The sequence below is a fragment of the Macaca mulatta genome, chromosome 4 (genome assembly GCF_049350105.2).
Source record: "Macaca mulatta isolate MMU2019108-1 chromosome 4, T2T-MMU8v2.0, whole genome shotgun sequence".
NCBI lineage: Eukaryota > Metazoa > Chordata > Mammalia > Primates > Cercopithecidae > Macaca > Macaca mulatta.
In genome coordinates, this window is record NC_133409.1 from 146628320 (window position 1) to 146645840 (window position 17521).

A 17521-nucleotide genomic window follows, 5' to 3' on the forward strand; every position below is an offset into this window, starting at 1 on the left:
TTGTTTTCGTTTTCAGTATCTAAGCTTATTGGCCCTAAGTAAATCTTAGGTTAGGTAGAGCTCAGTTCCCAGGGACATTGAAGATTCATAAAGAAGTGATATTTTTCCTAGCTAAAATATTTTTCTTCTTACCAGGTTCTCTACTTAAAAGACAATGACTACTGATGAAGGTGCCAAGAACAGTGGAGAAAGCCCCACAGCCACTGTTGCTGAGCAGGGAGAGGATATTACCTCCAAAAAAGACAGGGGAGTATTAAAGGTGAGGCCACAAAGCTGAATGACATACAAGGAAATCTGCTGTCTGGAAAGATTGTTTATACTCTTTCTGAGGGGGACTGGGGTGGAAAATGTTTATTGAGGGTTACTAAGTGCTAAACAGTAGAGCCAGATTCTCATTTTGTCTTCATAACTTCAAGGTTTTTTTTAAGAGTTGAGTCTCGTTACGTTGCCCAGGCTGGTCTTGAACTCCTGGGTTCAAGTGATCTTCCCATCTCAGCTTCCTGACTAGCTGGGATTTTCTTTTTAAATTAATTAATTAAATTTTTGAGAGAGGGTATCTCATTGTGTTGCTCAGGCAAGTCTTGAAATCCTGGCCTCAAGCGATCCTCCCACCTCAGCCTTCTGAGTAGCTGAGATTATAGGCACGAGCCACTGCGCCCAGCTAGATATTTTAATTTCTAATCCCAGATTATAGATGTTGAAATTGAGACTGGGCTAGGTAAATTAACTTGCCCAACATCATATATCTTAGTAATGCAGGTTTACCTGGGGTTCAGGTCCAAGTTATATCTCACTCTGAAGGGCTATGTTTCCCTATTCTCAGAGCATACAAATAGGTTACTATTTTAATGTATCCTTTTAGTACACTAAAGCTAGCTAATGACAATTTTAAGACTTTTTAAGGAAAGAAAAGCTAACATGAAAAATTCAAAGAAGTTTATTTTATTTTATTTTATTTTGAGACAAGAGTCTCCCTCTGTTGCCCAGGCTGGAGTGCAATGTTGCGATCTCAGCTCACTGCAATCTCCGCCTCCTGAGTTCAAGCAATTCTCCTGCCTCAGCCTCCCGAGTAGCTGGGATTACAGGCACCTGCCACCATGCCTGGCTAATTTTTGTATTTTTGTAGAGACAGGGTTTCACCGTGTTGGCCAGGCTGGTCTTGAACTCCTGACCTCAGGTGATCCGCCTGCCTTGGCCTCCCAAAGTGTTGGGATTATAGGCGTGAGCCACCATGCCCAGCCCAAAGGGGTTTATTTTTATATGTAAATATTGTTCGTGTGTACAGTGAAGAAATCTTTTGAGATTTCCTCAGAGTAATATATCTTACTTTTGAATTAGCTTTCCTACTTATTAAAGCACTATACAGTCATTCACCATATAATGACATTTCCGTCAGTGACAGACTACACCTTCAGCGGTGGTCCCATAAAATTATAATGGGGCTGAAAAGTTCCCATGGCCTAGTGGTGTCATAGCTGTTGTAACATGGTAATATAGTATATTACGTGTTTGTGGTGATATGGGTGTAAACAAACCTACTGCGCTGCAGTCACATGCAGTTATGTATAGTACATAATACTTGATAATGTTTATATTACTGGTTTATGTGTTTACTATACTTTCTATCATTATTTTAGAGTGTGCTTCTACTTATTTTTTAAAAAGTTAACTGTAAAACACCCTTGACTGAGTGTGGTGGCTCATGCCTATAATCCCAGCACCCTGAGAAGCCAAGGCAAGAGGATCACTTGAGGCCAGGAGTTCAAGACCAGCCTGGGCAACATAGTAAGATCCCTATCTGTAGAAAAAAAATTTTAAAAATTAGCCAGGCCTAGTGGCGTGTACCTGTACTCTCTTCTACTCAGGAGACTGAGGCAGGAGGATCATGTAAGCCTGGGATTTCCAAGCTGCAGTGAACTATGATCATACCACTGCATTCTAGCCTAGGTGAGAGAGGGAGATCCTGTCTCAAACACAAATGAACAAACAAAAAACAGCCTTGGGCAGGTCCTTCAGGAGGTATTCAAGAAGAAGGCATTGTTATTATAGGAGACAGCAGCTCCATGCATGTTATTCTCCTGAAGACCTTCCAGTGGGACAAGATGTAGAGGTGGAAGACAGTGATATTGATGATCCTGACCCTCTGCAGGCCTAGGTTTATGTATGTGTCTGTGTCTTTGTTTTAAACAAAAAAAAATTTTTTAAGTAAAAGAATAAAAAATTTTAAAAATAGAAAAATGCTTATAGAATAAGGATATAAAGAAAGAAAATATTTTTGTACAGCTGTATAGTGTGTTTGTGTTCTAAGTGACATTAGAAGAGTCAAAGCTAAAAAAAGTCATAAAGTTTGCACAGTAAAAATGTTAACGGTAAGCTAAGATTGATTTATTATTAAAGAAAGAAAAAATTTTTAAAATAAATGTAGTCTAGGTGTCCAGTGTTTATAAAGTCTACGGTAGTGTATGGTAAAATCCTAGGCCTTCACGTTCACTCACTACTGACTTGCTGACTCATCCAGAACAACTTCCAGTCCTACAAGTTCCATTCATGGTAAGTGTTCTGTATAGGTGTACACTTTTTTTTCTTTTATACCTTTTATTACTGTACCTTTTTCTGTGTTGAGATATGTTTAGATACACAAATACCACTGTTTTACAATTGCCTGCGGTATTCAGTGCAGTAACACAGTGTACAGGTTTGTAGCCTAGGAGCAATAGGCGAAACCAAACTAATGTGGGTGTGTACTAGTAGGCCAGGCCATCGAAGTTTGTGTAAGTACACTCTGCGATGTTCACACAAGAATGAGATCACCTAAGGACACATTTCTCAGAACATATCCCTGTCCTTAAGCGATGCATGACTGCGTGTGTTTCTTTACTCTATAGTTAATCATTTTCACATGAATTTTTTTGTTTGTTTGTTTCTTACAACAATGTGGTGAGACAATCAGAGCATCTCTTGATTCTTCCATCTTATAAGTGAATAAACTGAGTCTGAGAAAGCTTAAGTGGCTTTAGTCCCATTAAGTAGTTATTTCTCCTACAACATTGTTAACACATACAGGTTTTGTATAGTTAAGTTTTGTTTTTCCTGAAAAGATTATCTGACGCATTCTAAATATTACCAGGATGCTGAGTTTTAATATCTCTTGTGCCAGCAGTAGCAAATAAGAATTTTTGTTTTGTCTAACCTTGCTTATGTGAAAGCCTTTCTTCTGTGCCTGGCTCTTTTCTGAATATATGTGAATTGCCATTATGTACCAAGTCAAATTTTGGAGACTTGCAGCTATAGAATAAGGGCTTTATGCTATAGATTTACATCCTATTGTCTTCTTTTTGAGGACTTCTCAACCTTGTAGCTATAGTTGCTCATCCTAAATTCCAGGAAGCTTCTAGACACAGCGGAGACTTCGTGGCTGTCCTCAGCATCTCCCTGCCTCTGTTTAAGACTTCCCCTTGCCTCTTTTCAGGGTGCCCACACCCAGAGAACATGATCCCCAACTTGCCTCAGACCCTGTTTTGTTCTAGGAAGTAAATCTAATTGCAAGATTTTTAGGCTTATTAAGAAATGTTGGAGATTTGAAGCCTTTTAAATTACATCATTTATCATTGTCTAGAGCCTCAGATTTCACCATGAGGCTTTTGGTTAAGATTTAAATAGGTCTAGTAACTGTGCAAGCTAGGGCAATTTAGTTAACCTCTCTGTGATTAAATTCTTGTTTTTAAAATTAGAATAATAATGCCATCAGTTTCATAGAGTTATTAGGATTAGGTGAAGCACTTAGTATAGTGCCTGTCCTGTAGTAATCTATCTTATTAACTATTACGTATTAAAAAAAAAAACAGTGCTGGTTTGGAAATTCAGTAACTATCCGAGGAAGATAAAAATTGAATTTATATTTTAAAAATGAATAGAACCTAGATTGTGTCCTTAAGGCAACTCTAGATTTAGGCACAAATTCATCTTGCTAGGGAAGCCTGAAGTGATACCATAGTACCACTTGCTGGTGTGGACGGCTCTCTGACTCTCTGGTAGCCATTCATCCCAAATGCCCAGTGACTGTTTATAGTCGTAGAAATGCAGATTCCTTCCACACGAGGCTGACAGTTGAGCATAGCCTCCCAAATACCACATGCAGTCCATGAACATGAGCACTTGTAGAATATTGTGTAATGTCTTTTGATGTTTTGAAAACTATTTTTTTCTTTTGAAGTCCTAGAAGGTCAGTAATGTTTCTTTGCCTTTAAAGAATGTTTGGGGCTGGGTGTGGTAGCTTATACCTGTAATCCCAGCACTTTAGGATTCTGAGGCAGGAGAATCACTTGAACTCAGGAGTTCCAAACCAGCCTGGGCAACATAGCAAGATTTCATCTCTACTAAAAATTAAAAAATTAGCCAGGTATGGTGGCATGTGCCTGCAGTCTCTGCTACTCAGGAGGCTGAGGTGGGATGATCACTTGAGCTGGGTGATAGAGGCTGCAGCGAGCTATGATTGTACCACTGTATGCACTCTAGCCTGGGCAAAAGAGCAAGACCCTATCTCAAAAAATAAAATAAAGTTGTTTGGGCTTTTGAGTTAAGAAAGCTGTGGAATTTAGGTTCACAGTGTTTATGTGATATTTATGTTAGGCGGAGGGTATACTTGTCAAAAAAGAATTTAGGAACAAATCATTGAATCATTTAAATAAAACTCAAAGCAAACTCCTTCCCCAAAAAGATGTTCATCAGATGTTAGCTACCATCCTCTGTTATCTACCAAAAATGATTAATTTGGCATAGATGATTGACACATTACACCATCACACACCTGGATTTGATTTTCTTTTCCCAGAACTGACCAACTACATTAGCAGCTTGCTCTGCCAAGAACAAAATAAATACACTGGATTTTACAATAGCTAAATACTTTACTAGAAAACAAGTTATTCAGTATCGTATCAAACTGTGCAGTGATACTCATTTTTTTTAACAGATAGACTGTGTCAAATAATAGGAAATGTAACCTGTTTTAGCAGGAAATTGGGCTTTCTGAAAATAAACAAGCAGAATCTATTCAGAAGCTAATGTTTTTAGCAAAGGAGGGAAATAAAATTACACCTTTGAAGTTTTACTTAAGCTTCTTTTTGAATATTTTTAAAAGTCCACCATTCTTTCTGGTCTAAGTCAGTGCGTACATGGACTAGCTCACAAGTCTGTGTTATGAGAGTTTAGTGTCAAAATATAGGGCATTAAACCAATGAACAGGATTTATTGGTTAATTCTTTGAATTAGCCAGGCGTGGTGGCGGGCGCTTGTAGTCCCAGCTACTCGGGGGGCTGAGGCAGGAGAATGGCGTGAACCCAGGAGGCAGAGCTTGCAGTGAGCCAAGATCGTGCCATTGCACTCCAGCCTGGGTGACGAGCAAGACTATGTCTCAAAAAAAAAAAAAAAAAAAAAAAAACTTTTTTACTAAATATCTATAGATATGTCATATAAACAAAAGCTCTTTGGAGTCCTCAATTTTTAAGATGTTACGGGGTCCTGAGGAAAAAAGGTTGAGAACTACTTTTTTCAAGTATTAAGTATGATTTTTACTAATTTATTTTCAAATGCCTTTTTTTTTTTGAGGAATAAATAGTGTGATTAGCAATAAAAGTAGCTATAACATAAAAGCAGGTTGGTAAAGGACAGTTTTCTAACAATGAGTTATTGTGAGGAATGAAGGAAGGCATTAGAAAGAATGGATAATAGTATATTTGCATATCTGCCTGGATGTCTTGGGATGGACTGTGTGACCTTTTTATTCTCTGATTACAAGTAAAAAGTTTCACCTCCTTTTTCTTAATGTTTGTCTTTTCTAGATTGTCAAAAGAGTGGGGAATGGTGAGGAAACGCCGATGATTGGAGACAAAGTTTATGTCCATTACAAAGGAAAATTGTCAAATGGAAAGAAGTTTGATTCCAGTCACGATAGAAGTGAACCATTTGTCTTTAGTCTTGGCAAAAGTAAGAGGGTATTTTTTTGAGTTGTGTTTTACTTAGCTTTATTACTATTTGCAACATATAGGAGCAGAGGATTCTATCCTTTCTAAAAGTAAAGATATTTTAGAATAGTAGTACTCAAAGAATGGTCTGAGAATCCCTAGGGCTCCCTGAGATCCTTTTAGGGGGTCCCAAATGTCGTTTATTTTCATAACAATACTAAGATTATGATGGTACAAAAGCTGCAGTGGTAAAAAACTGCTGGTTCCTTAACACAAATCAAGGCAGTGGTAACCAGCTCTTCCAGTAGTCATGGTATTTTCCACTGCCACTCCTTCACTATTTACATAAAAGAAAAAGCTAGTTTCACGTAAGAATGTCGTGATAAAGAAGTAAAAATTATTAGTTTTATTAAAACCCAATCCTTGAGTTTCACGTCCCTTTGATATTCTGTGACAGAAAGGGACACACATATAGAGCACTTCTGTACCCCAAAATATGATGGTTGTCTCAAGGAAAAGTACTTGTGCTCTTGTTTTAGTGAGATCTGAACTAACTGCATTTATTTCATGAAATACCATTTTTACTTGAAAGGGCAAATCTGCTTATGCAGACTTGATTCAGTATTTGGCAGGTGTTTTTCTGAGAATGAATGGAGTGAATCTGTCACTTCAAGGAAAAACAACTGACAATGTTTTTTGCCATTAAGTTTTCAAGTAAAAATTATAGTTTAGGAGAACTCGTATTTGCCACTGTGTGCTTGACAGCTTCCGAAGACTTCTGATGAGATCGGTGGGTATTAATGAATGTGGTTTTAAATATACAATGAAATGTGTCCATTTGGAAGATCTGTATAACAAAGAACCAATATTTTCTCAGTGACCAATGCAAGATGTTACAAGATCATGTGTGAATAAACAATTCATTCAAAGTTAGACAACAGATTTTAATTTAACAGTATGAAAAGTTCACTGATACACTTTCAGTTTCCACATCGTAATTGACTTTTATGAAACTTACAACTTGTACAATTTTGATGTAGTATCAGATAATTATATTCACAATTATCTAAAAGGTTATTAAAGGGCTCCTGTCCTTTTCAACTATCCTTGTGGGTTTGGATTTTTTTTTCATGTACTTCAATCAAAATTGCAGTAGATGAATGCAGAAATAGATATGAGAATCTGGTTGTCTTGTGTTACAAGTCAAACATATTTCTACATGTATAGCATTCTAAAACAGTGACACTTGTCTCACTAATTTATTTTTGTTTTGGAAAATACAAAATATAAAAATACTTTGTACAAAATTAAATTACTTACATTAACATGGGGTTATTCTAAAATTAATTTTTAAGTAACTACTTTTGTCCGGGTGCGGTGGCTCACGCCTGTAATCCCAGCACTTTGGGAGGCCAAGGTGGGCAAATCATGAGGTCAGGAGATCGAAATCATCCTGGCTAACACGGTGAAACCCCGTCTCTACTAAAAATACAAAAAATTAGCTGGGCATGGTGGCGGTCGCCTGTAGTCCCAGCTACTCGGGAGGCTGAGGCAGGAGAATGGTGTGAACCCGGGAGGCGGAGCTTGCAGTGAGCTGAGATCATGTCACTGCACTCCAGCCTGGGTGACCGGCAAGACTGTCTCAAAAAAAAAAAAAAAAAACTACTTTTTAACTAAATATCAGTAGATATGTCATATAAACAAAAGCTGTTTGGAGTCCTCAATTTTTAAGATGTTACGGGGTCCTGAGGAAAAAAGGTTGAGAACTACTATTTTCAAGTATTAAGTATGATTTTTACTAATTTATTTTCAAATGCCTTTTTTTTTTTTTTTTTTTTTTTTGAGACAGGGTCTCGATCTGTCGCCTGGGCCGGCTCCCTGTAGCCTCCACCTCTCAGGCTCAAGTGATCCTCCCACCTCAGCCCCGCAAATAGCTGGGAATACAGGTGTGTGCCACCATGCCTGGCTCGTTCTGTCGCCCAGGCTGGAGTGCGGTAGCACCATCTCGGCCCACTGCAGCCTCCACTTCCTAGGTTCAAGTGAGATTCTCATGCCTGAGCCTCCCAAGTAGCTTGGGACTACAGGCATGCACCACTACGCCCAGCTAATTTGTATGTTTTTTGTAGAGATGGGGCTTTGCCATGTTGGCCAGGCTGGCCTTGAACTCCTGACCTCAAGTGATCCACTCACCTCAGCCCCCCAGACACCTGGGATTACAGGCATGAGCCACCATGCCCAGCCTAATTTTTTTTGTAGAGACAGGGTTTCATCATGTTCCCCAGGCTAGTTTTGAACTCCTGGGCTCAAGCAGTCTGCCCGCCTCAGCCTCCCAAAGTGCTAGGATTATAGATAGGCATGAGCCACCAGGCCTGGCCTCAAATGCTTTTAAATGGCTTTAGTTCATTTAATATTCTTATTTTTTAATCTTGTAGGAGTAATAGCCCATACATCAAGTTAAACTTTGTAGACCATGTGGCTTATTGGAAGTTGGTGGCTGAGTTACGTCTTTTATTCTTTTCTGCCACAGACAAGCAATTGTAGTTTGTTTCTAGATTAGGGAAAAAATAAGTATTCCCCCTATTCACCACCATGGCTCAATGTGGACTTCATTCCCTTGTCTTTCAGCTCTGTATCTAGTTGAATTGCTAACTAAGCATGGATCTGGAAAGGAAATATAGTAAGCAGGAACTGAGGAGTTACTTTCTGTCTCTTGCCACTAAGTCTTCCCTGCATCCTGTATCATTTGTGTGCCTGGTAAATTCTGCTTCCCATCCAGCTGTGCTCTTTCCAAGCTCCAGTTCTGGCCATGCCCCTGCTCCCTTCTCCTTTGGGTCCTTAGTAGGTTAATGGCTCATGTGATATTAATTTTTTGTTTGAATAAGATAGCAGTAAAAATCAAATACAGTCTTGTGGCAGATAATTATGACAGTTATTTTAGAATGTTGTTGTTGTTGTTGATTTAGGGATATGAACCTCCAGGGCTGCCAGAATGGGTGTGGCATCATTATTTAGGTGACCTAAGAGTGACTGACCTTGTCAGATCCCCTTGTTCCTGCCACCCGTTAAATCCTTACTCTATCCTTAGAATTTCTGTCTTAAAGAAGTTGATAAGGCCGGGCGCGGTGGCTCACGCCTGTAATCCCAGCACTTTGGGAGGCCGAGGCGGGCGGATCACAAGGTCAGGAGATCGAGACCACGGTGAAACCCCGTCTCTACTAAAAATACAAAAAATTAGCCGGGCGCGGTTGTGGGCGCCTGTAGTCCCAGCTACTCGGGAGGCTGAGGCAGGAGAATGGCGTGAACCCGGGAGGCGGAGCTTGCAGTGAGCGGAGATCGCGCCACTGCACTCCAGCCTGGGCGACAGAGCGAGACTCCGTCTCAAAAAAAAAAAAAAAAAAAAAAGAAGTTGATAGAGTTAAGATACCAGATCCTTTTAGCAGTTATCTTGGTGAACAGAATTAAGAATTGTTGAGAATTTAGATTGCTATCTTCTGTACTGAGATTTTCTCAGTAAAACACTATGGTGAATAGTTTCAGTTTCCTATAATTTTAAGCAGAGTGAGAAGATTTTCTGAGTTATTTTTTTAAAATACAAGTTGGGAGAAAAAAAGAGATAACTTTCAGTTGACTTTGTACCTCTGACACACCTGTCTAGAGCCAGTGCGATCTCACAGGAAAAGCTTCCAGCCAGGCGTTAGGAAGCCAGGGTTCCTGTCTTCATTGTTCCTTATGGTATGTTAACATAAGTAAGCCACTTAATCTTCCCTGCTTCTGTAAAAAGAAGTCTGTAGGAGCCTGTGTGATTCCATTCTTGTTCCTTCTGTAAAGAATGCGGGAACAAAAACCATACAAGACTAATACCAACACAAAAAGACCCTTAGAGGCCTCTTTAAGATGGTAATTGGAAATACTAGGATAGAGCAATATACCTCTGGTAAAACATCTATGACGTAACGTATTTAGTTGCCTACAAAACGAGAAACATTGGTTAGGCAGTTTATAGTTTTGTGGGGGTTTTTTTCCTTTTTTTTTTTTTTTTTTGAGATGGAATCTCACTCTGTAGCCCAAGCTGAAGTGCAGTGGCGCGATCTTGGCTCACTGCAGCCTCTGCCTGTGGGGCTCAAGTGATTCTCGTGCCTCAGCCTCCCGAGTAGCTGGCACTACAGGCATGCACCACCATGCTCGGCTAATTTTTTGTGTTTTAGTAGAGACAGGGTTTCACCATGTTGCCCAGGGTGGTCTTGAACTCTTGAGCTCTGACAATCTGCCCACCTTATCCTCCCAAATTGCTAGGATTACAGGAGTGAGCCACTGCACCCGGCCTGTAGTTTTATACTTATATTTTATAGCAGTAGGTAATTTATCAAAAATGAAGAAAATATAAATGGACAGTAGCATAAATATTGTTCATTGACTCCACTGATCCCTTATATTGTACCTCTCCCAAGGGAATAAATAGAAATATTTCAATGGAAAGTCATCCTAATTTGGGAATTCTAGTATGACTTCAGTATTTAACATAGAACTATAAGAGCCTATTTGTAAAAATCCCATTGAAAAGATAAACATGTCATATGTAAACAAATTCGAGCTATACCTACACTTGCTTTGTATATGTCTGTTGCTTTTACTATACTATTTTTTTCTTTCTTTTTTTTTTTTCTTTTTTTAATTTTTGAGATGGAGTTTCACTCTTGTTGCCCAAGCTGGAGTGCAATGGCGTGATCTCGGCTCACTGTGACCTCTACCTCCCAGGTTCAAGTGATTCCCCTGCCTCAGCCTCCCAAGTAGCTGGGATTACAGGCACATGTCACCAAACCTGGCTAATTTTGTGTTTTTAGTAGAGATGGAGTTTCACCATGTTGGCCAGACTGGTTTTGAACTCCTGACCTCAGGTGATCCACCGGTCTTGGCCTCCCAACGTGCTGGGATTACAGGCGTGAGCTACCGCACCCAGCCAGCCGTACCATCTTTTAAACTCTGTTCTTTACTTTCTTCATCTAAGGTTATGGATAATCATATATACTACATATATTATATATGATTTTATAAGTATATACTATTATGTTTAGGATTAAGTAAGATAATGTACACCATCGCCTAGCATTCAGCCTAACACATGGTTAGCACTCAGATGTTGATTATTATTGTGGCAGTGTTAGGATTATTGACTGTTTTTATAATGGAAAAAGCTGTGTTATAACATCTTGAGTCCTGACTTCATCTGTTGACCATGCATGCATACAAACCTTTGAAACAATGTTCAACCATCTTGCTTAGTCCTAGGAAGCTGGGAAAGACAGAATCAATCTAAGGAAACTGATTATTACTACTGTGGAGTATGTTACAGAAATTAGAGTAAAGAGGTGATGGTTTCCCTAACTGGGTTTTCTTAACTAAATATTAGAGGTTGTGAATTATTAGAACTGGTCGTAGCCCATTTACAAAAGAAGTTGAATTAAGAATGAGGATTTTCATACATCTATAATAGGGGTTCTGTTCTTTTACCCTCCTCACCCCATCAAATATATTTCACTAAAATGGAAGAGGGCAATAGATTTGGAAGATGAAAGATTTATTTCTACCCTATTCTTTTTTTTTTTTTTTTTTGAGATAGAGTCGCGCTCTGTCGCCCAGGCTGGAGTGCATTGGCGTGATCTCAGCTCACTGCAACCTCCGCGTCCCGGGTTCACACCATTCTCCTGCCTCAGCCTCCTGAGTAGCTGGGACTACAGGCACCCGCCATCATGCCCAGCTAATTTTTTGTATTTTTTAGTAGAGACAGGGTTTCACCATGTTAGCCAGGATGGTCTCGATCTCCTGACCTCATGATCTGCCTGCCTCGGCCTCCCAAAGTGCTGGGCCTACATCCCAAGAGTACTAAAGCCTCACCCCTCTCCATTCACCCCTGTAAAAGCCTGGTGATATATCTGATACTAGGCTACTTGATTGAGGTTGTTTTTTATGTTTTTGGTATGTGACTAACATGCCTGAGAATCACTAAGATAAAAATCCTACTTTTTATACTTTTCCCTCAGATTTGAGGAGTAAGAGAAAAATAAACCAATAGTTTTGGATTCTTCACATTTCTATACTACCCTCTTATTAGTGAGAGTTAGCCATAATGAAGTAAATATGAGTACTCTGCCTGTTACATTAATAAAATCTTAATTTTTGTTGCATTATGATCTATGATCATTAGTAGAAATACTTGTTAATTTACTCAGCCAGTAGCATATTGGGGTAAGAAGGGGAAAATATATGTTGAAAGTCTAATAAGCTAGTACTTTAAGTACTTGCAGTGCCAGGCCAAGGAACTTATGTGTATTATCTCATTTAATTCACCTACCAATCTTAATTAATTAATTTTTTTTTTTTTTTTGAGACGGAGTCTTGCTCTGTTGCCCAGGCTGGAGTGCAGTGGCGTGATCTCAGCTCACTGCAACCTCTACTTCCCAGGTTCAAGCGATTCTCTTGCCTCAGCCTCCCGAGTAGCTGGGACTGCAGGTGATACCACCAGGCCCAGCTAATTTTTGTATTTTTAGTAGAGATGGTGTTTCACCATGTTGGCCAGGATGGTCTCAATCTCCTGACCTCGTGATCCACCTACCTCGGCCTCCCAAAGTGCTGGGATTACAGGCATGAGCCACCGCACCCGGCCTCAATCTTACTATTTTCTTGATTCTTTGTACAATTAGTATAATTTAGGTGACAATCATATTAACATTTGTGTCAAAGCTACTTTGAATGTTTTTTTTAATTGAGGTATTATTTACATATAATAAAGTTTACCCTTTTAAGTATATAGTTTGATGAATTTTGATAATATTTCTGTAACTACCACCACAATCAAAATATAAAACAATTTCTTTACTTTAAAAAGTATTTTTATGTCCTTTTGCAGTCATTTTCCTTCGTGGACTCTGAGCCCCAGGCAGTCACTAACTTGGTTTCTGTTCCTATAATTTTGCCTCTTCTAGAATTTCTATAAACAGAATCTTGTATTATCTTTGGTGTTTGACTTCTTTCACTTAACATAATGACTTTGGGATTCTTGCATGTTGAATTCCTGAGAAGTATTCTACAATTTGGGAATGCCACAGTTTGTTCACCCATTCAAAAACAGGACATTTGGTTGTTTGCAATTTGGGGCTATTCAGTTTTTCATATCCTTGCTAACATGTAGTATTGTCAATCTTTTTAATTTTAGCCATTCTAGTAAGTATGAAGTAGTATCTCACCTTGGGTTTTGTTTGCATTTCTCTGATGACTAGTGATGATTGAGGGTCTCTCTTGTGCTTAGTGGGCATTTGTATGTTTTCTTTTGTAAAGTGTCTGTTCAGATCTTCTGCCCATTTTAAAACATCGGTTGTTTGTCTTATTGAGTTGTACTTAAAAGGACAAGCACTTTGGCAAATATGATCTCCCAGTCTGTCTTGCCTTTTTATTTTCTTAATTGGTCTTTGGAGAAGTAGACGTTTTTACTTCTGATGAAGTCAGTTTTATCAATTTTTTCTTTTATGGTTTGGTTACCTACTGTTATTAACCATTTTTGGTTTGAGGTGATTTTTTGTTTACTATATTACAGACTAAGGTACAGAAAAGCTTGGTAAATTGCCCAAGGCTATACAGTAAGTGGCAGAGCCAGGATTCAAATCCAGATAGTCTTTCTTATGTTAGATCTTAAGGTTTAAAGCATAGCCCAAACCAGGTATAGAAATGAAGTAGGTCCTGGTTAGCAGTATTTATCGAGTGCCTGATATACAGTAGAAATTTCTCTTTTTTTTTGAGACGGAGTCTCGCTCTCGCTCAGGCTGGAATGCAGTGGTGTGATCTCGGCTCACTGCAACCTCTGTCTCGCGGGTTCAAGTGATTCTCCTGCCTCAGCCTCCTGAGTAGCTGGGATTACAGGTGTACACCACCATGCCCGGCTAATTTTTGTATTTTTAGTAGAGACGGGGTTTCACCACGTTGGCCAGGATGGTCTCGATCTCCTGACCTCGTGATCCACCCACCTTGGCCTCCCAAAGTGCTGGGATTACAGGTGTGAGCCACCATGCCCGGCCACAGAAGACATTTCTTACCAGTATTGATATGTCATAGTAAGATTTATCAAAAGCGCTGGCGCTTGTGTTGGCTCGCTCGCTCTCTCTCTTCCTCCTCCCTCCTTCTCTCCTTCTCTCCAGAGACTTGCTCTGTTATCAGAGCTGGAATGCATCATAACTCACTACAGCATTGAACTCCTAGGCTTCAGCGATCCTGCTGCCTCAGCCTCCCAGAGTGCTGGGATTACAAGCATGAGTCACTGCCCTCAGCCAATATGTTCTTAATATCTGTTTACTTTTTTTTACATTCAGTTTAGGAGCATTCAGGAGATTTGTAAGGAAAGCTTTTAGGCTAAAATATTTAATTTTTCTAATTGTCCCCAAAAGTGTGAGCCAGAAAGACAGCAAACTTTAAGAAAGTACTTACTTTGGTTTTTCCTGGAACTTTGCGATAGAGGAGGAATGCTTCCAGTTTCCACTGCTGAGTGGATGTCAGGGAGGAGCTGATTTAGCCTGTGAAAAGCTGAGCAAATTTCTCACTCCATTTAAATTCGATATTACATTATGCCTTTGTTCTTTTTTTGAGTAAAATATTGTAGTGCTATAGTTCCAAAGAGTAATTAAAACATGACTCCTGCCTTCAAGTGTGTAACAATTTAGTCTGGCAGAGTTGATCCTTAAGGCTGTCCCAGGACAGATAATGACACCATATCTGTTTTCTTTCCCTTTTCCCTTTTTTTTTTTTTTTAATTATAAGCTTTGCAGGTGGGGAGAGGTTATCCTGTGATTAGTTCTCTTAGTAGTTAGAGAAATGACAAAAATACAATGTAGCATAAGATATGAACACTTTAAAAGAGTCTTAAACATAAATTTAAGTGTTTAACTGTAATCTCAGCAGTTTGGGAGGCCAAGGCAGGAGGATCAGTTGAACCCAAGGGTGCAAGACCAGCCTGGACAACATGGTGAAACCCCATCTCTACAAAAAATATAAAAATTAGCCAGGCGTGGTGGTGCCTTCTTACTCAGGAGGCTGAGATGGGAAGATCATTGGAGCCCAGGAGGTCAAGGCTGCAGTGAACTATGATCACACGCCTTCACTCCAGCCTGGGTGACAGAGACGCTGACTCAAACAAAACAAAATACATAAATTAATTTGTTTAATTCATGATTAGTTACTATTGGTAGGGGGTAGGGATGATTATTAGAGCCCTTTTATAGCTATTTTAAAATAAAACTAGGCCAGGCATAGTGGCTCATGCCTGTAATCCCAGCATTTTGGGAGGCTGAGGCAGGCAGATCACCTGAGGTTCAAAGTTCAAGACCAGCCTGGCCAACATAGTGAAACCCCGTCTCTACTACAAATACAAAAATTAGCTGGTGTGGTGGCATATGCCTGTAATCCCAGACTACTGGGGAGGCTGAGGCAGGAGAATCACTTGAGCCTGGGAGGTGGAAGTTACAGTAAGCCAAGATTGTGCCACTGCACTCCAGCCTGGGCGACAGAGTAAGACTCCGTCTCAAAAAACTAAAAACAAAAACAAAAAACCTAAAATATATGAGGAAAAAGTATATAGGAAAAATAATTGCTTTGTTTAGTGTAAAAAGAAGAAAGGATGTCTGTATTACCTATTATATGAGGTTTTTCTTATTTTTAACATAAAAATTAGTAGAATATGCAAGTAGTTAAAATAGAGATCAGAAATTGGTACTAAGTCCTTGGAATCCCTCAAGGAAGGTGAAGCAGGAATGAATAAGATGCACTTTTAATTACCTGAAGCTTAGTAAGTGATTAACCTTAAGTGTTTGTCAACTTTTATATTTTGAAAGGAAATCTTTTACAGTTAAAATATTTACCTTTCTTGTTCTCCTTTACTACTCCCATATGAAAAAGTAATTTTTTTCTGTATGATATGGTGTAGCTTTCATCCTATAGTGTGTTCAGTATGCTCATATTCAAATGTAAATGTACATTTAAAAGGTGGTGATTTTTCAACAAGGTGCCAAGACCATTCAGTGGGAGAAAGGACAGTCTTTTCAACAAATGGTGTTGGAAAAGCTAGATATCCACATGTAAAAGAATGAAATTGGGTCCTTATCTTACACCATCTGCAAAAATTAACTCAAAATGGATCAAAGACCTAAACGCAAGATCTAAACCTGTAAAACTCCCGTAAGAATATGGAGGAAGGCCGGGCACAGTGGCTCACACCTGTAATGGCAGCACTTTGGGAGGCTGAGGCCAGGCGGATCACCTGAGGTTTAGGAGTTCAAGACCAGCCCTGACTAACATGGTGAAACCCGTCTCTACTAAAAAAAAAAAAATTAGCTGGGCATGGTGGCGCATGCCTGTTGTCCCAGCTACTTGGGAGACTGAGGCAGGAGAATTGCTTGAACCCGGGAAGCAGAGGTTGCAGTGAGCCAAGATCACACCATTGCACTCCAGCCTAGGCAGCAAGAATGAAATGTCTCAAAAAATAAATAAATAAAGAATATGGAGGAAAGGCTTCATGACATTGGATTTTGCAGTGGTTTCTTGGCATGACATCAAAAGTACAGGCAACAAAAGTAAAACAATTAAACATAAACTACTGTACATCATAGATTAAACAAATTGGAATACATCAAAATTTAAAACTTTTGTGCATCAAACAGTAACAGAATGAAAGGTAGCCTATGGAATGGGAGAAAAATATTTGCAAATCTTATATCTGATAAGGGGTTAATACCCGGAATACACAAACAACTCCTATAACTCAACAAAAACAACAAAATAGCCCAATTAAAAAATATGTAAAGGACCAGTTGCAGTGGCCATACCTGTAATCCCAGCATTTTGGGAGACCTAGGTGGGAGGATTACTTAGAAGCCAGGCTTTCAAGACCAGTCTGGGCAACATAGTGATACCCTATGTCTAAAAAATATTTTTAAACTGGGCAGAGGACTTGAAATTTCTTCAAAGAAGATATAAAAATGGACAACAAGCATATGCAAAGATGTTCAACATCACTGATCACTAGGGAAATGCAAGTCAAAACCACAGTGAAATATCACCCTCATACTGGTTAGAATGGGTACTATTAAAAAAACAGAAAACAACAAGTGTTGATGAGGATGTAGAGAAATTGGAACCCTCATGCATTGTTGGTGGGAATGTAAAATAGTGCAACTGCGGTGGAAAACAGTATGGAAGTTCCTCAGACAATTGAAAATAGGGTTACCATGTTGATCTAGCAATTCTACTTGTGGGCATATAACCAACAGAATTGAAACAGAGTCTTGAAGAGATATTTGTACACTCATGTTTGTAGCAGCATTATTAACAGCAACCAAAAGGTGGAAGCAACTCAAGTGTCCATCATAGATGAATAGATAAGCAAAAGGTGATAAAAACGTACAGTGGAATATTTAAGTTTTAAAGAAAAATTCTGGCAGATGCTACAACATGGATGAACCTTGAGGACGTTATACTAAGTGAAGTAATCCAGTGACAGACGAATACTATCTGATTCCACT

At 39.2% G+C, this 17521-nt stretch overlaps 1 protein-coding gene across 9 annotated transcripts in view; it reads left to right on the forward strand.

Moving 5' to 3' along the window:
* FKBP5 (FKBP prolyl isomerase 5) overlaps nucleotides 1-17521 on the forward strand; it is a 162384-nt gene that overhangs the window by 90239 nt on the left and 54624 nt on the right. For all 9 annotated transcript variants that reach the window (XM_078000277.1, XM_078000278.1, XM_078000281.1 and 6 more), the window contains 2 exons: nucleotides 136-259; nucleotides 5841-5985. In XM_078000277.1, coding sequence (XP_077856403.1) covers nucleotides 155-259; nucleotides 5841-5985 — 250 coding nt within the window. In that variant the 5' untranslated portion in view covers nucleotides 136-154. The remainder of the gene's footprint in view (nucleotides 1-135; nucleotides 260-5840; nucleotides 5986-17521) is intronic.